Source organism: Anguilla rostrata, chromosome 16 (assembly GCF_018555375.3).
Source record: "Anguilla rostrata isolate EN2019 chromosome 16, ASM1855537v3, whole genome shotgun sequence".
Taxonomy (NCBI): domain Eukaryota; kingdom Metazoa; phylum Chordata; class Actinopteri; order Anguilliformes; family Anguillidae; genus Anguilla; species Anguilla rostrata.
The window spans coordinates 21,031,746-21,055,551 of NC_057948.1; the positions used below are offsets into that span (position 1 = coordinate 21,031,746).

The 23,806-nt window shown below is 38.7% G+C and overlaps 1 protein-coding gene across 5 annotated transcripts in view; it reads left to right on the forward strand.

The window, feature by feature from the left end:
- Positions 1–23,806, forward strand: part of LOC135242585 (phosphorylase b kinase regulatory subunit beta-like) — a 54,353-nt gene that overhangs the window by 16,693 nt on the left and 13,854 nt on the right. For all 5 annotated transcript variants that reach the window (XM_064313723.1, XM_064313726.1, XM_064313724.1 and 2 more), the window contains 10 exons: positions 872–987; positions 3,784–3,847; positions 7,423–7,518; positions 8,184–8,381; positions 11,732–11,789; positions 12,277–12,354; positions 12,653–12,811; positions 13,105–13,199; positions 20,716–20,771; positions 21,164–21,257. In XM_064313723.1, coding sequence (XP_064169793.1) covers positions 872–987; positions 3,784–3,847; positions 7,423–7,518; positions 8,184–8,381; positions 11,732–11,789; positions 12,277–12,354; positions 12,653–12,811; positions 13,105–13,199; positions 20,716–20,771; positions 21,164–21,257 — 1,014 coding nt within the window. The remainder of the gene's footprint in view (positions 1–871; positions 988–3,783; positions 3,848–7,422; positions 7,519–8,183; positions 8,382–11,731; positions 11,790–12,276; positions 12,355–12,652; positions 12,812–13,104; positions 13,200–20,715; positions 20,772–21,163; positions 21,258–23,806) is intronic.

A 23,806-nucleotide genomic window follows, 5' to 3' on the forward strand; every position in this document is an offset into this window, starting at 1 on the left:
ACATAACATAGCATAACATTATGATGAGAACAGGCCATTCAGCCCAATGACGCTCTCCATTTTCCTCACTAAATTGTACCCAGTGCTTTGATTACCTACAGGCTAGATAGTATCTAACACCGTAGTAATTTCAGTATAAGACCATTTGCCTAAATAAAGAGACACCATTCTAGTGAGATGTGTGAGATGAACTGTTGGATTATCTGAGATAAAAAGAAAAAGGACCAAACAGGTTAAGTGCACATAGTTGACATTACTTGTAGTCATTGTGCTGAATATGTGAATGATCTGTGATATACCGTATCTGTTTACTAAACTAAACCGGTTTGTTATAAAATTCAGCCATTGTCCAAATATTTGGATTATTCACAATTAATTCACTAGACACATTTATGTAAGTCAAAGTAAATCCAAAAGCAGTCCAAAAATATGGGTGTGTGTGTGCATATGTGTGCGCATGTATGTGTGAGAGTAAAACCAAATTCATTTGCAAGACTTCTCCATGATTGTTCTGTGTTCTTCTTATGATGCTGAAAACCATTAATTTCATAATTTTTGTAATTACTGATATGCTTACATAATGTGTTCCAACAGTGCTTAGGCCTGGACCTGTCTGTCAGGAATTTTAAATATGCTTGTTATTACATCTGTGTTGTAGTTATTGCTTTTTGTATTCATATTCTGGTAAATAAAGATCAGTTATGAACCTCTGTGTCTGATAAAATGATTGTATGGAGGTCCAAGTCAGGCAACATGAACAGAGTGGAGTATATGCTGTAATTAATAAAGGAGTTTGAATTAGTAAAGAGGGGCAGGACATCACTTCAGTTGAACGCAATAAATTTAAGACATTTTCTCATTTTGTTTGAAGGTGTCTTTTATACAGAACCTGGTCTTCTGCGTGGAGAGAGCATACAGAGTCCCTGACTTTGGAATGTGGGAGAGAGGGAGCAAATACAATAATGGGAGCACTGAGCTGCATTCAAGGTGATAATGATGTTGCTGGCGATGATGATGATGACGATGATGATGATAATGATGATGACAATGATGATGACAATGATGATGATGATTTTTATTATTATTGTTATTTTATCATTATGAATTGAATTGTAATTGTAGTATGTCATGATCTCAGGCTCACAGTGCACAAACAAACCATGTTCTAAGAATCTATTAGAAATCTGAAATTTTAAATAAAAAGAATTGTCAGTAATGTAGAGGACCTTAACACACATTAGACACAACAATTGATACATATGTGCATAGGGTACCAAAAAAAAAAACAAGGCATTAAAATGAAAAGTGGGACACTGAGGAAGGGGGAAGTCCTTAAAGGCACATATTGAGAATTGGCATTATGGTGGATCAGTTTGGCAAGCTTTGAGAGGGGCCACTACCTTGTTGTGATAGACAGAAAAGTCAATGTTGGAAGTGATATTCTGCTGGGGAGAAATCATTCAGAGCGCACAAGACGGAATGTATAGACGTTGGGATTTATGAGTGTGCTGCAAGAGTGATCTTTTTTTAAAAAATGTATCGATGTCCCGTCATTTGAACAGTAGCTCTGCCTTATCCTTCATGTAGGTCTCATAATGATTTTCCTTCACCTGAAGCTCTGCTCTTTTTAAAAGCTATGAATTTCTAAGGGCTTTTCATCTTGGCGGCATCTTGGCACAGCCTCTCTGCTGAGGAGGAAGAAAAAAAACTATGCTGTGTCTGTGAACAGTTGTGTGCCATGATGTGTCGATGAGTAGAATCAGGTGTTAGTGCTGGGCTATAACAAAAGCCTGCACCCACACTGGCCCGTTTCAGACAAGACTGGATGCCCCTGCTCTTGTATGTCTACAGGCTGCTCCTGCCCTGCCTCCGGACTATAAGCTTGATCATAAAGGTGCATTTTTTTATCTTGACTTAAATATGGAGGCTGTGTCTGACTCCCTATACATTTTTGAAGGGTGTTCCACAGTATTCGGGCTCTGTAGGAGCAAGCTCTAAGATTTCGTCAAGCCATTAGATATTCTTGGTATTACTAAATAGCCTGTATCTTGAGAATGAAGTTACCTTGTTGGCTTATTGGGTTGACAAAGGTTAGTTATGTAGACTGGCGCAAGTCCATACAATGCTTTAAAAGTCAGAAGCACAATCTGTAAATCTATCCTCCACTTAATCGGTAGCCAGTGAAGCAATGCTTGCTCTGGGGTAATATGCTCATACTTATTAGTTATAGTTCAGATTCAAGTGGCTGCATTCTGCCAACTCTTCAGTGTGGTATTAGGGCAGCCAAATAGGGCATTGCAGTATTCTTACCTAGACATAAGAAAAACATGAATCAGTTTCTCTACACAGTAGTCTGCCTCTTATCAGACCCCCAAAGGAAAACAGACTGTTTACTGTGCTGACAGGGAGTCAGGACGTGTGATAAAGAGACTGTGTTACGAAACATCCTACTGGATCAGCATTATGTGAACCTTACTATTGTTGGATAGCCAATATCATGCAGAACAAGTTGGTGTCTTTGGTGGTGGGGTGCGGACTAAAGATCTTGATACCTATAGGTTAGTGCCCAGCCAGATACAAAAGTTAACCCGGTGTGATATGTTGACAGAGATCATCGGTCTGTACTGTTTTGTCACGATTGTGGCCTTATTTGATGACTTGGTGTTTTGCTTTTATCTTTTGGGTATAAAAGTGGAAATGTGAAATGGTTCGGGAGGCTTGTCAACACGGTCTCCTGCGCATATGCATAAGCGTATAGGCATCCGTCTATGTACACGTCTATGCAACGTTGTATCTTGCCATTATTAACATATTGTACAATAAACTGCATTCACTTCAACCTGGCATTCCTCTTTGACTCTTACCACTGCTCACGTAGAAGGTCCTAAAATACACCCTGTAGTCACTTGCCGATACACGCGTGTTGTAACAGGATACACAATTGTATTTACAGTATACAGGCTACACAAGCCAGAGGTACGGCCACGTCTAACAAAATGGATAGCTATTCGTTTAGAGCCACACTACTGGCGGACAACAGTCTCATCCATCTATGCATAACTGTAACACAGAGGAAAGGTCAAAACATTGTTATGGAGTCAGATAATTGAGATGACATTAAATGAGTCCCGTTCCAGTAGCCCCAGGTAAAATTACGCACGTTCCTTTGCCATTCTGATACTTCTGCTTTTTTGTGTGTCGGATAAGTTTCTTACAGACTGCAATGGGATAAGTTCTGATTTGTTACAGATGGTGACCCCGATGCTGTTTGGCGTGTCTGAGAGGTTTCTTACAAAAATAAGCGTTAGTTGCCTGATTTCAAACATAATAAGGAAATGATCGGATAATGCAAGGTTATGGAATGTGACAGTTACTATTCACAACATTGATAGCATGGGATAACACTAGGTCTAATGCATGGCTACAGTACTGAGTAGGCACACAAATATTCTATACAGAACCAACAATAATACAGGCAAAGGCTGCTGCTCAGTGTACTTTATTTCTTGTTGGCTTCTTTACGGGTCTTCATACGATTAATTTTGGCGAATTAGCCACTTCAAGAACGTAATATAGAATTACTTTTTGAAAATGTGAAAATAGATTATAGTGATTAAGATTAAGTTTTAGTGTTATTTTTGCAGAACTGAGTGGGATAAATGCAGCAAAATGCCTCAATTCCAGTTCAAACCGGAAGTGATGAGTCAGATAATTGTAGCTTTGAGTGTTGCAATGAGTGCTTGCTTATAGCTTGTTTTTTTTTTTGTTTTTTTTTTTCAACAGTTCTGTTGGGCTTGCCAAAGCAGCACTTGAAGCTGTCAATGGATTCAACCTGTTTGGAAACCAGGTACTTGCTTTACTTCCTCATTCTTATTTCAAACTTATCTCAAGCACTCTTATTCTCATTCAAATCACCATGGTGAACGTTTTGAAGGTGACCAAGATGACTATGATGAATATGAGCAGAAAAAACCTCAGACCGTGAGAAGGGTTTTTTAGTTCCTTTTTGTGGGCACAGTGAATAGGAAAGAAAATTCAAAGTCAGAAATAGCGATTGTATCTCTTAGTCTTACATGATTTGCTGTAGAATTTGCTCAATATGAACTCCTAAAAACATACAATACCTTCTGCCAAAAAAGGTAATATTGGGGAGAAAAATGGAAAAAGACCAAACATTACACAACTGCTATACTTAGTTTCTTATTGGCTTTGATCATACAGTCTTTTTTGACATACTAATCAAAAACAATTGTTTTTATTGAAATTATTTTGCAGTTGATACTTTTTTTAATTAAGGGTGTGTAAAATATGAAATTTGTTTGTGGTGTGCATGTCCCCTCTCTGCCTCGTATTGGAGGTGGTTTCATAGTAAATGAGGCCTCAAGATTATAATTTTGAGACCCTAAGACTGAAAGTCTTTTTTTTTTTTTTTGCATTCCCGTAGCTAAGCATTGTTTCATACTGCTGTTCATCTATTCAAGTTTTACCACACTGAAAAGGTTTAATAAATGTTTAGGCCTAATACATAAGCAAAATAAAGACGCAACCTTGTGCAGGATGTGTTGTTTTCTGTGGTGCTGGTTATGGTAAAATACAAATCAAAAATGAATAAAACTTTATAGAAAGTCTTTATAGATAATACATATACATTAATATTTGAGTGTTGTTGGAATTGAGGAATTTGAGGTTATTCAACCTAAACATGTGGGCTCTTCAGTTTTCAAATGTATTGTGCTAACTCATCTGTCATTTAATTTGAGAATATATAAACAGTAAAAACAAAAGTAAATCTTTTTTTTTTATTGTTATGGTACAATTAGCGCCAAGGGGAAAATATAATAATAATAATAATAATAATAATAATAATAATAATAATAATAATAATAATAATAATAATAATAATAATAATAATAATAAATAAATAAATAAATAAATAAAATAGAATACAAATAAAATCAAAGACCCCCCATGCCCACCCCGTGGACTTTCAGGACTCTATTCATCAACTAAAATTATTTAATTCAAATAAACCCTTCAGTTTAGCAATACATAGCCATAAATTGACATTTATTTCATTTGCTCCATGTAACTTGGCTGTTGTGAGCTCCATATACACCACATCTAGGAATCTAAGGATCCAATGAGAGTATGTGTGGGGGCTGCCAGTGCAGAGCAATCATTTTTTTAGCTGTTGTGAGGCCCGCAAGCAAAACTCTAGTTTTTTTTGGGATTCCTTGAAGACAGACAAATGTTTTTCCATATCGTATCCCAATCAATGTCAACAGCGAAGCCTGAAAGGTCTCAGTTCCAAATGATGTCATTTGAAAGGGGTTTGTAGGATGCTTGTAGGAAGAAAATGTATAATTTGGACACCGGACCCCTAGTTAGGCCTTGGGTGCACAACAACTTATATAAGAAATGAATTACTAATGGCTGTCCCCAAGGAACTCCATGGACTGGCAGTGATGATCACATCAACCTTGGCACACAGACCCAAAATATCCTCTTTATATTGTGCATATTACTATATTATAAAGTAACTGATTGAATGGCACTGAGTTTAGCATCAGAATCTTTTCCCATCTCCTCGAGGCGTAACAGTTGTGGCTCAAAAAATTGGCATTGTTTTTCCATGCAGGTTTCAACTATGGTGATCACATTGGTGCGAGTGCTAGTCTTCTCCGATTTAGCAAGGGACAATAACTGTGTGGATGACCTTTTTTTTAAAACCGGCTCAGTCATTGTCAAAAAATTAAGAACCTTAGTTAAACAAAAAAATGTTTGAAAAAGAATACTTTTTAAAAATTCTGAACAGAAATGAACCAGAAAGGGAGAGATCAGAGGGTTTAAGCGGCCATCTTGTCCAAGCAGTCACGTGACTCAAAAGTAAATAATAATGACAGCAAAGTAATATATCAATATATCTGCAATGTGAAAAAAACACAACAAAACCCTATTACACTGGAACAAGGGACTAATGATACTCTGCCTTTATTTGTCAATAGAGGCCTGAGCCCTTTGGACTGGGCTTTGTTTCTGCTTGTAAGGACTCAAAATCTGTGAGTCATCTGATGGGTTTGTTGTCTTTCTGGCCTAATTACCAGAATGACGTTTACTCCACTCCGTTGCAAAGAGCGGAAGGGAATAAATGTGACGAGTGGCAGGAGCATGCAAGGCTGACTCCACAGGGTCCTATGTAAGTCACAGCCAATTTCACTGCAGCCCACAAACTCGTGCAGCACGCAAATTACTGTCGGTGGTCAGCTTATAAAAATTATATCCGCTGACGCATTTGTCTAGGTTGAATAATAAGCTCCAAATAGGCATCTATGAATAAAACATCATACTAGTTTAGATGGGAACTGTAGGAAGAGTACACTAGAAACTAAGCAATAGAATACTGTAAACAATAGAATAAATTGAGCAAATTACAAAGTAGGCCTTTATATCGTGTGTTTTTACTTTATGGGAGCGAATGGCTTATTAGCACACCAGTATTGCCATGTCATAAAATTGATTAGCAGCTCATAGACAACTGATGGGAACAGTATTAGAATTGATTATGGGTTGGAATTTATGACTGTGGGTGGCATTGCAGTAGGCTAATCCCTTACTCTCTTATGTACTGGAATGTATGATGATAGCTAAGATGTATGTTAACAAATCAACCTGCTGCAATATCATTCTATAACAAAATATAACTTATTTTGTTGTTTTATGTACATGATGTACTTCAGTGACATAAATAATCCTGAACATCACTTAAAACTGTATATACCAGCTCAGACATCCTTTAGCAGAAATATCCAAACAAAAAAATAAAAATAAAATAAGGATCAAAAAGTAGGCCAAAATTCCATTTGGTCAGTTATCAGGACCTGTCTGCTGACCGTTTGTAGTGGTGAGTACAATGTTTGCACTTCCTTCTGCCCATAGAGCATTTCACTGTGAATGTGCCTTTAAATCATTTGGGCAGCTGCTGGGGGTGGCATGCTTGTGCTATGGTGCAGAGTCACACGCACCAGCAACCATTTCTTTTCACCCAGTGGTCTGCCATCTTTATTAAGCCCTACTTAATACCCACAATATGTAGGTGAAAGCATGGCTGTGCTTTTAATCTTTCTGTACTAAATTGTGGAAAATGTAGTATAGAAATGAGATACTGTATTTCTCTTATTCACTTTTTATGTATGTTAGATTTTACTGGTAAATTCTGACCATTATTATCAACATTAGAATGTAATACTCATTTGTATTTATTTATTTATTTTTACTGATATTGATATTTGTTATTTGTCTATATTTGCACTTTTTCATTGATTGTACTTAAATCCCATGATAATAATGGGGATGAGGCACATTATTAAACAAATATTGATGATAAGTGTTGCATTATGTATGTCTTGGTAATTTTTTTTATAGGGTTGCTCTTGGTCAGTCATTTTCGTGGACATCGATGCCCACAACCGAAACCGACAAACTTTGTTTTCCCTGCTTCCGAGAGAGTCAAGATCACATGTAAGTGACCACGGGGACCAATGACTTATTTAAGAGTAGCAGAGACTGGTGTTTCTGCGTAGAAAAATGAAATGCACAACTATTTACGTACGAAGAACTGAAAGTCCCGGGCTTTTTTTAATTTCAGTGCTTCTTTTCTCGCTTCAGCACCCAAACATCATTTATAAATCAACTTGAATCACTAGAGCATGCTGAATCTCTTCCTTTTTTAAGTCACAAGTATACCCAATGCAACGCAAATGCACCTGAAAAGGCTTCAGACTTTCTTGAAAATAAAATAACCTCTATTACTTCCCACTGTGAACCATTAGCGTACAGAAAAGATGAGCTGTCTGTCAAGAGGTAGTAAATGAGTTTAATTAGGAATAATTAAATGAAATCATTTTGAATAGCTTTCCTTCCTATGTAATTCGACCCAGGGGGAGGGGGGGACGGGACTCTGAGTTTATGTAATCCATTTCAATATCTGAATTATATGTGAGCAAGTAACTAATATACTGTTGAACACGAGGGTCTGATATGTGGAAATGAAAGAGCATTTCACAAAAAGCATTTCTCATGCTTATTGAACAATATTTTGACTGGTGAACATGGACACCTAGTGACATCTCCACTCGACCAACGTAGACATTTTGTCTGTCCGTTTAACCCCTCATCTCCTGAAGAACACGGACGCTGCCCTCCTGCCTTGCATCACCTACCCGGCCTTTTCTGTGGATGACGACGCCCTCTTCAGTCAGACCCTGGACAAGATCGTGCGCAAGCTGAAGGGGAAGTACGGGTTCAAGCGCTTCCTGCGCGACGGCTACAGGACCGCCAATGAGGACAAGAACAGGAGATACTATAAACCTGCGGAAATGAAGGTAGGCCATAAGCCTTGCCCTTTAAAATGTGCTTAGCCAAAGTGGCCATTCATTCTAATCACCTTTCTCAACTCGTTAGCCCTCTAATTCAGAATTTTAAATGCAAATTGTCTGTAGCCTAGAAAGAATGCATTCAGTCTGCTTTATATATACACACATAGTCAAGATTTAATTCCGTCGTTTTTGCTGACTGGAGCTATACACTTATTGAATATTATATTATTGGATATCTTTAGTAGTATATGCTGATTCTTAATTTGGGGCAAAACATCTGCTTAGCACTTAGCAAATGGTTGCTTTAGCTGTGGTCTTGACCTCTCAGAATTAATGAGCATTGGTATTCTACCCTTGAGCATGGTACTCACTGTGGCTAAAATACTGCAATAAATATTCAGTTGTAAACAGATCCTATTTACAATACAATCTATGTAAGTTACCCAGGACAATACATACAATTGCTATTAATTAATTAAAATCTTTAGTGATGACTTTAATTCAATAAAGTGTTAAGTGATAAGCATGTTAGTGGTTTTTAAATGATGTAATACCTGATCTGTAAGTAGGGCTTGTGATGATACACTGAGAAAAACTGTTTAGTTAATGTCAGATAAAACCAGAGAGGTGTTCACTGAAAAGGTAGGCATTGCAGCTGAGAAATTCCATGTGAGCATCATTTTGAATAAATTGATAAATAAATAAACTTGAGTGTTCAGTTAAAATGCACATGTTTTTCCAGCATTATAAATATTTTGTATGACAATATTCTCCGATGGAAGTAGTATAACTGGCTTAGTTCTTTTCTGTTTGTTCTCTGTGATTTTCTAAAAATGAAACAGGCAGAAGCAACGTCTCTTAGAACGGCTCTGATGTAAACAGGATCGATCTTGCCACTGGCTACTTTGTCTAATGACCCTGCGGACAGGATTTGTGCCAATATCTTATATTTTTACTGGAGGGCTAAGCAGAATGCTGCAGTGTCTTTTTGTCATCCCTGTATTGCCTATGTCACTGCTAGACTCCTCTTAATTAGAGGGTTGAAAATGAATAGCCGCGCGGTGCATGTTCCCATTATGCAAACCTCTAATACATTGCAATTGGAGGTTCTGGCTTAACTTCTGGACCAAATTTTGTGGTGCCCCAAAATGCCTTACCTGCAATATAAGAGAAGTACACTGCAGATATGGAAGACTGGAAGAGCTGTCAACCTATAATGGCACATCGCACCGTTGTCATTAATTTCTCATTTATCACTCATTACCATGGAGATTGTCTGCTGAGGTCAGGCATAACAATAGCACAGCTTCTCATTATATCATGGAAGAGCTAAAATACTGATCCACTGAAGGACAGAGGATTTCACTAGACATTAGCTGAGCAAATGCTGAATTAATAAATTGATTCCGCTGATGATCCCAGTTTAGTATGGCAAGGTGAATAACATATTTAGAATTCACAATACTAGATTATTTCCACAATAAAATCATTTCTCTCACTTGAAATCTACTCCAAATTAAATTTAAAACAAGTTTACAGTGAACTCGTAATATTTTATTATAACGCCTTAAGTCGCAGGTTTATTTAAGGAATTTATCACATTTTTTTATCGGTGGGTATCTGAATACACTCTCAAAATATAGTTATTATTATTAATTATGCTTATGAATATGGTGTAGACCTGATTTTGAATAATACATATGGCATGTGAAAGTGTGGGATGTGTTTGACATGTTGATGCAGGTTGGGAATTTGATGAAAACTTAAATCGGTGGACCTCAATCAATGGTTAGTAGACTGGTTAGCTAATGACCTGCTGCTGCCAGTGGTTGGAGAGGGAAGTGGCAGGGGGGAAGAGGGAGAGGGAGGGGGAGGGTGACTGGCAAGGGGAAAGCAAGCTAATTTAAGAAATATTCTACTAGTATGTAGCATGAAATATATAGCCATTTAACCCTCTAAACATCCATTTGGTTACAAGGTGTTTTTTTGGAGTCTCCAAATGGCCTTTTTGGAAACCTAATTAGACATATCTAAACAATGCAGAATGTTATTTTTTGGTGGTATTCAAATTTTAACCAGTATTTGTCCAGTGTTGTGGCAGTGGCTCATTGTGTATCTAAAACTATGAGGCACATCCACAAGCATCTATATCAATTTTTTTTTTAAAAAGATAATATTTTAGGTGAGAAAAGACTTCAACTCTGTTTGAGCTTATGCTACTCTCTTTCAGAAACATCCAGAGTAATTCTAACTCTTGTTAAGCAAACTCTCTGGGGTTACCTTTCAGAACAGACCCGGATTATGCCTGTGGTCGAAAGGGTTGAAAAATAGCAACAATATTATTTTGCTATGTAATTTTCAGGCTTGTGTTTGATCCAATATTTATATTCTGGACGGGCTTTATTTATAGACCCTGAGTTTGATGATAAATGAAAAATAATAACATCAAGGAATAGTAGTGTAGCAGCAACTGGCTAGCTATCTAGGAAGTGTTGCATATGTGTAACACTTCCTTGTGATAAACAGCTATTCTACGATAGCGCTGAAGAATAGCCAGAGTTCACTGTGATTTGTGTCTTCTGTGTTCTGAATTCCCGTGTTCATGTTTAAAGCTGCACTGATCTTGTGCATTAATAAATGAGTGCAATGACTCAAAGAGTTGATCTGTCTTAGTGTCTTTCACTGAACTCGCTACAGTATGAAGATTTCGTTATGTGTTATGTTTACCCTGAAAACTACCGGAGGCGCATTTAATACTGCTGTTGTTGGTCATTAAAATGTATGCAATCACTTCAAATCCAATGCATAGCCTCCGTCAGAACATGTAGAATCAGATGTTTTTAACTGTTTTATTATGCAGAACTGCACCATTTTATTTCTGTGTGCTGTATATAGCACAAGCACAAAACCCAAGGGATTAAATAATTACTTTTTGTTTTCAATTATTGTGACTATTAGTTTTATTTTGTTTTGAACTGTGGTGATTTGTAAAACTACTAAGGTCAAATTATGGAAGTGGTTCAGACACAGATGACTAAACTAAAGCTTGGTCAATGGTACTGGATCAAAGATGTGGGCTTTTTGTTGCTACTCTATCAGCCATTGTGATAGAGTTTAAATCAGTATATCAGAGCTGCGATTCCAAACAGCCTCTGTGCTCTCTTTTAATTACTCAAGTGCTCTGCGGTTCATTATGCACCACAGAATCAACTGAATATCTGTTTTCCTAGGAATGTAATGGAGCAACAAAGAAGCCTTATATTATGTTAAATTGTATTAGTTAATTTGCCTTGGAAGGCATTGGCACATTTAGAACTGGTAAGCATTTTGACTCCGTGCATCTGTTTTTTCCTCAGCTTTTCGACGGAATTGAATGCGAGTTCCCCATATTTTTTATATACATGATGATTGACGGTAGGTCACATTGACAGGTTGTGATGTACTAACTGTACGTGTGCATTGATTAATCTGAATCATTCTAAAGTAACTCATGAGCTTAATTTTCAGAGGGCCTTTCTTTATGGCTCTCTGTCTTTATGCCACAGTCTGCATTTTTTTTAAATTCTTGTGCCTCAGCCCTGAAGTGATGTGGTAATTAAACTGTTTGTTTCAAGCAATTAATTGTGCCAGTGATGTATCTTTTCTCCCTGGAGTTGAAATACATTGCCCTTAGTTATTTTCTCTGCTGTTATGTGTGGTATTTACACGTGGATGTATGTATTGAGAGCACTGTGATTTAATTCTTATCATGTTTTTTTGTGTGCTGTGTTTGGCAGAATTGTTTTACTCAAGAATTTAATTTAAAAAAAAAGAAAAGAAAGGCAACAGTTGTGCTGTTACAAAGAAGAATCCAGAATAAATACAAATAGCAGCCACTTGATTTATTTTGCTTGCATTCTAGGCGTGTTCAGAGGGAATACAGCTCAAGTCAAGGAATATGAAGCCCTACTGCAGCCTATAATTTTCCAGTCCTATGAAGGTAAGAGAAATACATGAACCTTTAGTTCTGTATGCTTTTGTTTGCATTTATTTGAAAAGCACTCACATAACCCCCCCCCCCCCCCCACAAATCAAGGTTCTCACACTGAAGTGGGTGCACCTTTGGTGCAATGAGCCTTACTGTGAGAGATGTAAGCACAGTCGATGATTGATACTCTCTGTCAGAATAAGACACCAAGCACATAGCTGTGCCTTGTATGAGCAGTTTATCCTCTGTGAAGAACATAAATTCATGATACCCACCCTGTGACTTGAGCGTATTTCACACGTCTCCACAGGACACGCGGTCATCCCCAAGTACTACTACGTGCCGGCCGACTTTGTGGAGGGCGAGCAGAAGAAGCATGGGAGCCAGAAGCGTTACCCCAGCAACTCGGGACGGGACGGCAAGCTCTTCCTCTGGGGACAGGCCCTCTACACCATCGCTAAGCTGCTCGGTCAGCCCCCTTTAACTGAAACTATATTAGATTTAAGCAGCCTTGGGCATGCGAGGTTTCATGAGCTTTAGTCATTAAGCTTGGGTTGTTCTTCCTTCACCTGTTCTGTTATTATTTTTGCAAGTCAAACAATCATTTTTTAAGTAAATCAACTATCTTTATCTTATCCTTGAATGAGGGAATAAAATATCAAGGTCAGGATTTGTAGGGCAGGAAATAGTTGTGGTAACTGGGCAGGAACAGTATGACTTGCCCATGTTTTAATTATGCTGCTGTGCAATGACTTGTTTCAGTGGATGGCCTGATTAGCCCCAAGGAAATTGACCCTGTTCGCCGCTACGTGCCACGTGAAGAGCAGAGGAATGTCAACCTGAGATTCTCCAATCAGGTATGGCGTTTACAGTCATGTGACTCTCAGATGACAGGCCTTCGTGTCAAATTAGAAACAGATGTGGAATGCAAATGATTTTGTGTCATTTACCATATGTTTATTTGTACAAAGTAAAATATATTTGTCTTTCTTCTTGCATATACATTCACACCTTTAGACTAGAGGACCACAATTGTCAATAAACCTAAACCAATTCCAAAGAAACTCTAACCCAATTAACAAAGCTACTAACCCATTAGACATTGGTATATTCACACATTTTTTGCATTCCTATGTAACTATCTGTGCTTTCAGTCATTTGATAGCATATTTAATCAAAGATTTTGTATTGAGTCATGAACAGTTTTTCTGCCCACATCAAATTCAATATATCATCCAAGCTCTGAGGTCACAGACCAACCTCACCCAATGTGGTTTCAAAACATCCTCCATTTGAAAGCACAGCAGCAGCCGGAGAGAGGATGTACACGGTAATCTCTGTAATACACATGGCTACATTCACACTACGAGCAGCAGGTTAGTTCCTTTGTGGATGAGTCTGTCATTCTTCCCTCTTTGAAGCATACTTTCAATTATGAAGGGATTTTTAAACAAGGTTATTGGGAAAAATTCCAGGGCACTGTAAGTTCCAGGTTCAGACACTCGCCCACGTATTTTGCCTTGCAGTTGGGAGTTGAGAGGGAAGAATCGGTTTGTCCAGCAGCAAAGCAATCAATCAGCCCCTTTCAAAGAAAGTCATTGGAAGCCCCATTTAACGGTTAGAGTGTGGCATTGCGCAGGTGTGTGTGGGTGAGTTGAGGACCCTGCCCCAACCCTCGCCCACCTAAAAGTGTCTGAGCCTCTCCTTTACCTCTGCATTCCACTGTGTGGAAAGGATAAAGATACATGTCTCTTTCACAGATTAAGGCATTTACCTGCAGTTTGTCATGACCCTAACACAAATGAGAAGTTGCAGTAATAGATTCTAACTAATGAATAGATAGGGGTGTTAAAAACACTTCTTGAAGGCTCAGAAAGTTTCTGAGTCTTGATAAGAACTGCAGTGTGACATGGCGCTTAGAGAACTTGGCTAAATGCTGGAATGAGCAGTGCTCTTAGACCTCTGTGTAAAGCATTTGGCCGAAATGCCATGATGATTTTAAGTAAAAGTTATTTTAACTCACATTTATTCCCTTCCCTTCTTCCACAGAGTGCCTCAGTTTAACCTTTTTGTTTAGTCTAAAGCAACAGCTATGGTCCTCTCTTCCTCTCCTTCCCCACTTTCTGAAACCCAGTTCCATGGCAAAGAACAGAGACTGGTATAACCTTCATCAAAAATCATTTCTAGTTATTTAATATTTGGCATCTAGGATAGATACTGGTATTTACTGTATAAAATGCTCGAAAGGTAAAGGCTTAAACTATTAAAAGTGGTCTGTTTATTTATTTGCTAGTTCCAGAAAAATCAGTGTATATGAAATGATGCCATTGATTGCTCCATCTTGTGGGCTTTGTGGCAATTCATTTCCGCCACAGTGGCTTCATTTCATACTTAGTCTGAGTTACTGTGACAATGGACAGTGCTTAGCATGGATTTTGCTGTATAAGTTAGACACTACTGGCTCACATGGAAACCCTGACGGCACTTGGCACAGCCACATATAAACCATTGCTGCTGAAACCTGTAACCTGCCTTCAAATGCTTGTCTTCCATCTCTGTCATAAGTAATGGTGACAAATAAAGAGACTTGCTATTGATTTGTGTTCAGGGACTGATAGCATGAGTTAGTTTGCCATGTATGTGCTGAGAGCTGTTTTCCGTTAAACAGAGTGCCTTGCAGGAGCAGAGATGAACAGGGGAAAAGAAAAATATATGCCTTTCTCTTGCTGTGTGCTATTATTGAAATTCTGGTAGTTATTTCGCACCAACAGTATTTTCATCAAGCTTTCTAATCATTGAAATTGTGTAGGTCTTTTGTTGTTGTGTGATTTTGATGCTTTTTTTATCAGACAAATTACCAGAGAATAAAAAAAAGACATTTTCTTTGTTGGATAGCAATGCAGTCAAAGACTTTGACAGACAATATACTAGAAAAAGTCCATACAGACAACAAAAGATCTGGTACCAAATGTGTGCATTAAGGGACAGAATCCTGTCCTTAACAGGCAAGATCAAGACAGCATGTTCAGAATAATTCATTGGTGCATTATATTGAGACAATAATGCACTTCAAGATTTTGGCTTTGCGGCTTTTTCCAGTGTGTTTCTGAAATGTCTGTGCTGAGCTTGATCCACAAATTGAACTGCTTACTGTTTACAAGCTGTCATTTTCAGTAGTCAATTCAAATAGACCACAGCTGACCTTTTAGAACACAGTACTTGGGGGAAAAAACTTATTTTTGGAACGATAAAAATGCTCAGCTCAGGAGTCTGCAGCTTCTGTCATTGGAAGCTCCATCTGGCTCTAAAGCCATTTTGTCTTTGTATCTCAAGAATGTTTCAAAGGAAGGAAAATACCTTCATCCTGTAGGGACATGCATGTGTCTGGTCGAAGAAATAAGTGATTTTATTGGCTAATACCAAGTTCTGCTGTAATGTTCATTTTGATTTTTATTTCTAAATCACAGTAAACATAGAAGCTCAAGGCATCAGTGTTCCCAGGGAGAACGAGGTTTTGAAATGAAGTAGAAAGCCATTCTGCTTCCTGCTTGCATTTGGGGTGGTAATCCTCACCCTGACCTTTTGGTCTTGCATTTGTCACTATCAAGTTGTGAGAATTGATGTGACCATTATTGCTGGTACATTGTTCTGCATTTTACCATATGATTAAAACAGGCACCACAATTAATGTAGTGGCATTATCAGGTTGTTTATACTTCATGCATACTAGGCAGGTTAAATTATTTAGCCATACTCTACATAATAAAAGTACTGACTACCTATACTGGTAAATTTGTTTTGTGTTTCTATACTGTGATGTTGACTACACATGTCAATCAATATCCTTTTGATATTTGATATTGGCTGTAAACTCTGTATTGACTTGGCTGTAGCTCAATGTCACCACAATATATTTAGACAGGTGTTACATTAAATGTGGCTGTCATTGAATATAACAAGGAACAATTGCTTTGGTTCCAGCTGGGCTGAGTCACATTTGGTTTAGTTGTAAAATTCCCTATTCATCTAACATCACAAGTGTCTGTTACTGCTTTGTTAGACATATGGGTTGTTGGAAGTGTGTTTTTATACATGAAGGAAGGCCATAAGTCCAGACACATCTGTATTCTGTTATACGAACTTCAATTCCCTACATCAGTAATACAGGCAGGTAGCTTTACAAAGTATAATTACTCACACAATAGGACCCTGAAGGATCCAACTGGATTTCTATAAAAGCATGATAATAAACCGTTTGCTTTGCACATCATACATTACTTGTATAGTAAAATGGTTTCTATGGTAATCTGAATGCTGCTATATGATAGTTCAGTGTCCTCAGCATGAAGTGCATTTTATTTAATAAACCTTGAACTTTAATTCACCAGTGCTGCTCTCACTGTCATTAACAGATAATTGTGGTTATGCTCTGAAATGGCATTATCATTAAAGCAAGCCATTTTTAGGTATGAAAAAATGGTGGTAAAAAAAAAAACTAGTGTACTCAATTATATAAAATATATGTAGATTTATTCTCTGAGCCCGTCCCCATCAATTTGGTGTTTCCAGGGGGAACTGTCCAATGTGTAATTAAAGGCTTCCGCAGTTTTGTGTGGTCAGTTCAGATCACCTGTCAGGACATTTTATGGAAGTGGGTGGAGACTTAAGTTTTTTATTTTACAATTAATTTGAAGCTGTGCTAACACACACATGCGTGTATCCACACACACGCACATGTACACGTGCACATACATATAAAAATACAAAAGCACACACGCACACCCAGTAATGTTACAATTTGTTTTGCTGGAGCAATATTTCGTATTGCACATATGCACATTTATGAATCAAGAGTATAGCTGACAAAAGGACTAGATGCAGTGGCGCATGTAGATGCAAAAATAAAATATGCAATAGAAATTTGACCAATTATAATTTCCTGTGTAATTGAAGCACATCATCTAAAGCTAAAAGCACAATCAATCTGCAGAAGTAACCTATTTTGAACCCTACAGTGTTAACACAATGGGCAGTAGCTTACCTGACAAAAGTCATGATAAACCAATAAGAAAATATTTGAGGGTTGATAGAGAAACATCAGAATACAGGACATGAAAGCAGAATTTGGAATTTTGTCAATCATAATATGCATTCAAGAGGCATAACAAAATTAAGAACAGAGTTTTTAAAATGTTGAGGTGCACAAATGTGAAAATGCTTATACTATGCAAGAATGAGATTCAGCATTAGCTATACAAGTATTAAATGGATGCATGTATAAATTCTCTGAAATTAGGTTTTTGAACCAGGTCTGGTTTGCTAGTATGACACACCATTATTTATTTTTGCTCCACTGCATGGAAAATTGGTTTGTCAGTATTAAAGAAAGGTTCATATTTTTACCGCACAAGTGATGCATGCAAAATACATTCAATTCATTATTGCAAAGTCTGCTCAGATGTTTTAATGTATATGCAAGGCATGAGGCTTGTGCTGAATAAAGCTTATTTCATTTAACCACATACAGTACTTGGTGGGCCCAGTTTACAGCATGCTGTCCTGATGCTAGTGCTATCACCCCAGTCATCCATGTGCACATGAGTAACAAGATGATCGTTTGTCTCACCTGAACAAAGTATAAAGACATTTAAATGAATTACACGCAAGCTACCAATTGAAACATCTGAAGGTCAGCTGTCACTATATTCATTTCAAATTGGCTTTTTTTCTAATCCCATGTGATGGAAATGGAATGTAGATGTTTCCCCCAGTGTCCCTAGTGTCAGTAAACAGCTCACTGAGTCTAGCTGCACATTGTCATGATTGGTTAATATGCTAGGCAACTCAGATATGATTATGTATTATTATGTTATATTGTATAGACAATGTTTGACGTTACTCATTTATATACTGTAACTAGGAATTTGGTGAAGGTCAAGCATATGGTACACAGTGCAAGTATCCTGCTGGATATAAGAGCAGTACTACATGTATTTCCTAATGTACTGTGTATGTTTACATGTATTTCCTAACATATTTTACTTGGTGAGATAACTCATATTCACATTCAGGCTTTGAGCTGTTGTGCTGTGGATGAAATATGTTGGTTGTCTTGAATGTCTTCAGATCAGTTGAGCCCAGTATTAATGCTATTCATTTGAAAATTCACAACAAATGGGTTTGAATTCTTGTGACTCACCCAACTATACACTCGTGACACGTCTTGTTTGCTAATGGGAAATATTTTGTCAGTTCATCCTAACAGTTTAATTGGAATATTGCAAATGAAAATTGCTTGAGTCAGTGAAAGCATCACAACCCTTGATGTATTGCATTTTCCTCTGCTTATCTACAGGTCTCGCTGGCAATGAGTATAGTGCAATATTTGTTCACATTTACGAGACTTTTTTTTGTGTGGCCATACTCAGCTTATTAATGGCATTATCATGTTAGTAGCAATGGAGAGAAATTTTGCATGAGGTAAATGGTGACATTTTAGCATTCTCTGATAAAATAGCTTGGGAACTCTATGAATAATGAATGAACACAACAGGAGGATTTCCTTACTCTGAAAACACAAATACAAATTAAACATGAACATAGACAGTAGTTTTTAAAAAAAATATCATTATTTACTGTCTGTTAACTTTGTGATGCACTGCAAATACTGCATTTGTTTTGTGTGTATGTATAGTATACTTTATATTAGTGTGTGTGTGTGTGGGTGTGTGTGTGAAGGAGAGTGTGTGTGTGTTTGAAAGAATGTGTGAGTGTGCGTGCATGTTTGTGTGTGTGTATGTGTATGCGTCTGTGTGTACAGTATGTGTGTGTGCCTGTGTGAAAGAGAGACTGTGTGTGTGTGTGTGTGTGTGTTTCTGTGTGGTTTTGTGCGTGTGTGTATGTTGTGTGCGTATGTGTATGTGTTTGTGCCTGTGTGAGAGAGAGAGAGAGAGAGTGTGCTTGTGTGTGTGCATTATCTTTTGTTTTTGCAGGTGTAATTTGTCTGATTGTTCCTTCACTACAAAGCTCACTTTTGCAGAGGATGTTATTATTCATCATTGTCAGGGGTTCCTGGCATTATGGGGGTGTCCTCCTTCCCGCTGTGCCCCATGCCAGCCCAGCTGTGCCACTGTGCCACAGCCCTCGGGTCTAAAGGTCACTTTGCTTTTGGCTGGTGTCAGAAACTCTGCAGCACATCTCCTGCTGAAAGCTAATAATCTCTACACAGGGAGGAGAGGATGAGTCGGTTATTTTAAGCCAGAATTTAGCCGTACTTGTGTTTTGGGCTCTGGTTTGGGGTCAGGTTTGATGCACTCCTATGTGAGAATCTGCCGTTTCAGACAATACTGGTTCAAAAGTAAAACTGAATGCACACCTTTTTTTTCACACACATGCCCATGTGTCATATTTTAAATGTTTTTGTGGAAAAAATGTTTTTATTTTTTATTTTTATTTTTTTAAGCGAAACATTAATACGCCTGTTTTCCATTGTTCCATTGGAGGCTTCCGTTGGCAATTAATCAAGTGAGAGGCTCTCTCCTCTGCCTGCAGTGAGCTCTGCTGATTATAACAAGGGCGATAAACCTTCTCTTTTTGTCAAAATATAATCACTTCCCCCACATTCATTGTCAAGGCTCCAACCGTGCGAAATTAAAGACACAGTTAGGAGCGATAAACTGCCATCACACTGGCACAAAAGGCACTCTCAGCATCCCAAAACCAAGGTTTTTATTTATTTGTTTGACAGAGGCTAAAACATGTTCCACATTGTAAATCAATTATTTAAGATGAGGCTTATTGTACATTAAACACACAAAATGTAAACATTTCACATTGGTCTGATTTCAGCTCTCATAATATCAGCTCAGTACAGTTTTTGCAAGAGAGTACATCTGTGTTCAGCAGTTTTTATTTATTTATGCCAGCGCACATATACATACGTGTTTACACAAAAGTAAATGCCATAACTTTATATCAGAAATATGTTTATGACAGTCCTTTATCAATACTACATTCATACATAGATGCATCTCTCTCTCGCTCTCTCTGCCCCTCTCTCTCTCTTCTCAGAGTAGCATTTACCATGCTTTCCTCTCTGTTCTTCTGGTCCCTGAATGAACTGCCCAACAGGAGCCTGTGCAGATTTACAGCCTTCAGTCCCAGGCCACACTCTTATCCTGCCTGCACTTCCAGACTGATTAAATGCTGTTTTAAACCTTTCTAAGGGAGCATGTCTGGAATCCTGTCCGGATCTTCAAAAACTATATTGAGGCCCTGTCTCTTTGTATCTGTGCCCATTTAACTAAGGTGCCTTTATGGACTTCAACGCAGGGTGGACTCATTTCGGTTTATGTCTGTTTTATTTGTTTCCAGGGCCCCATTGAGAATGATGTGGTGGTTCATGTGGCTCTGGTTGCTGAGAGTCAGAGGTAGGTTCAGGTTTATTTTGTTGCCCCCAAGGTGACACATTTTTAAAAAATACTTGTATTTTCTGTAAATTTGTTATATTCTGTCTAGACTAACATATTTATCTGCCTCTGCTAAATCTAGCCGATAAGCCATTTTTTTCTTTACAGATGTGTGTGTGTGTGTGTGTGAGTAGTAGTAGTAGTAGTAGTAGCAGCAGCAGCAGTAGCAGTAGTACTGTCTTTCCGGAGATGTTAGTTTGCTGTATAATTCTGGCTGCTCATTAAATCTTGGCCCAGTACTCAATAGTGATTTATATACACACTCATTTACTGTGCTGTGGGTGAGGGGTGGTGCCTTTATGAGGACATGTGGCCAACAGAAGCCTATTAACCAGCTGGTCTCTTGATTTTAGACTGCAGGTCTTCCTCAACACCTATGGCATTCAGACCCAGACACCCCAGCAAGTGGAGCCAATCCAGATCTGGGCCCAAAAGGAGCTGGTGAAGGTAATGCAGTCAATAAATGACTCAGTTAGACATCCATCCATCCATTATTTATATCTGCTTATCCTAGTCAGGGTCATGGGGGCTGCTGGAGCCTATCCCAGCATGCATTGGGCGAGAGGTAGGAATACACCCCGGTCAGGTTGCCAAGCTATCGCAGGGCACTCTCACCATTCACTCACAAACTCATACCTATGGGAAATTTAGAGTCACCAATTGACTCAGTTAATCAACTATATATTGGTTAGCTCAGCAAATAGAGTAAATTTTGATGAGGCTCAACCTGTGGTGGATGAGTCAGCAATGCTTGCACACAACCCTGCATCAATCTATCAAATTATAAAAGAGAAAAGGAAGGGTAGAATGGTCAAACACCTGACTCTCAAGTCAAAGGTTTCCACTTTATCTGCATAAACCTAGATAAATTGTTTATTAACTGTAGTGCTTATGTTTTTCAAACATTGCATGCTGCAGCAAGTTATAAATACACAGTGATGCAATCCAGCTGAAAATATGATGAATGTACTTGGATTTTTTATTTTATTTTATTTTTTTTGCCATTTTTCTCTCATTTCCCCCCCCCCCCCAAATTTAGTCGTTATACCAATTCCCCGTGTGAATCACGGTTCTGGACGATGCGCTATCCTCTGTCGGTCTGGGGAGGGTGTAGACTACCACATGCCTCCTCCGATACATGTGGAGTCGCCAGCCGCTTCTATTCACCTGACAGCGAGGAGTTTCACTGGGAGAGCGTAACGCGTGCGGAGGTTCACGCTATCTCCCCCAGATCCCCTCCCCGCTGAACAGGTGACCCGACCAACCGGTAGGAGTCGCTAATGCAAGGATCAGGACTCAAGTCTCTGCGGTGGTAGGCGAGTGCTTATACTTCTACACTACCCAGACGGCCCCTGTGATGATTGCACTAGATTAAACTAGATGTATTTACTCAAGGGGGTTGCTGAGTGGGCCATCCCGTTAAGGTGCTGTTCTAGTGCATGGATGAGCCTCACGGTTTGGTATTGAATCTGGACCGTGCCGGTGCCCGCTGTGGCCAGCTGGGCGAAAGGAGGGTGTCAGTTGGCCAGGATAACTGCCTCTCAGGACAAATCAGTTATATATTGATATTCCTCCATGAGTGGGTTGAAGACTAGGATGTGCTAGTCTTAAAAAAAAAAAAAAAAAAATCTTATTAGTATTCTGCGCAGGGAGTATTTGAAAGGTATTCAGCTCCAAAGCACACTTATCTTCAAACATTCTACAGTGCTACTGGCAATGTAATTTGACATGTGATTAATTCTGAATTAATGTTCCAGTTTTTATTTTCATTATTTTAATTACCTTATTTGGTGACTTTTGGATTTGCATTTCTTATCTGTAATACCTTTCTGACTTTTTAAAGAGGCACTGAGAGGTGTAGAGTGCCACCTAGTGTCAGTTCGAATTAAATTCATTCATTCCTAGAGCCAGAATTCATGTGCTAGTACCATGAATTGGTGCTGCATTACTATTTCTTGAATTGTGCAGTTCTTCTTCTTACAGCTCCTGCCTTACCCAGCTGGGGACTGGACCTATTGATTAGCACATGTTCAGTTTTTTTTTTTTTTTTTGATTGATGTGGAAGCATAATTAACATTTACAACTTTCTCTTGACCTTGTAATTCAGAGGCCATTCTGCCTTAATTAATTACAGTAGAACTGCACATGCAGTTTTAGCTCTCTGGTTGATGGCGGGCCGTGGGCTGCGGACTCCTCACCAGTTAGGTTTCTGCTTTTTCCCCTCGATCTCTCACGCAGCGCGGAATCCGGTATTGTCAGCGGTGGGCTGTTGCCTTCCTCTGCATGTCCCACACTGCCTTGCAGGTTGCTCTTGATCTTTACCTCCCACCACGGTAGCATGCGGTGTGCTACCACTCACCTGGCTGTTTCTAATAGGGCTCTGTGAAGCTGCTGAGCTGGCAGCTTGTGGCCCGGGTCGTAGAGGGCAGAGAGGACAGTAAAAAGGCAGCGCTTCTTCGCAGATCACGGGCTAGGAGGAGAGAGATTACTGTTGAAATGGCATGACTCTTCAGCCTCAGGCCTGCCATCTGTGAGAGGGCTGTGAGCTAGGGAGATTATAAACTACTATTGCTGAAACCATTTTAAACTTTAAGGATTTAAAGATGATTAATAAATGTGCAATTTTGTATTCTTGCATTGTATGCTGTTGCATTGCCTGGGAGAAGGGATTGGATGGAGGTTAGTTTTTGAGGGACGGTTTACATTGTCATTGTTCTGAAGCACAGGCGTGTTCATGTGCGAACCCCACTGCCCCTTCGGGAGAGTATAGGAATCCACGGTTCCTCACCAAAACACACGTTGTCAAGAGCTGTTTCTTTTCACATTGCACACTACAGTTCATTTCACATAGAGTGGAGTCGGAGGAAGACCTTTCATATGCGGCTTTGTAGTTAGTGGGTGCCCGATTGACCTCAGGGAGTATTCAGGGAGTGATGACACGCAGACACCCATACCTTGGGCGACGCAAACCCCAATTGCACATCGCCTTATGAAGC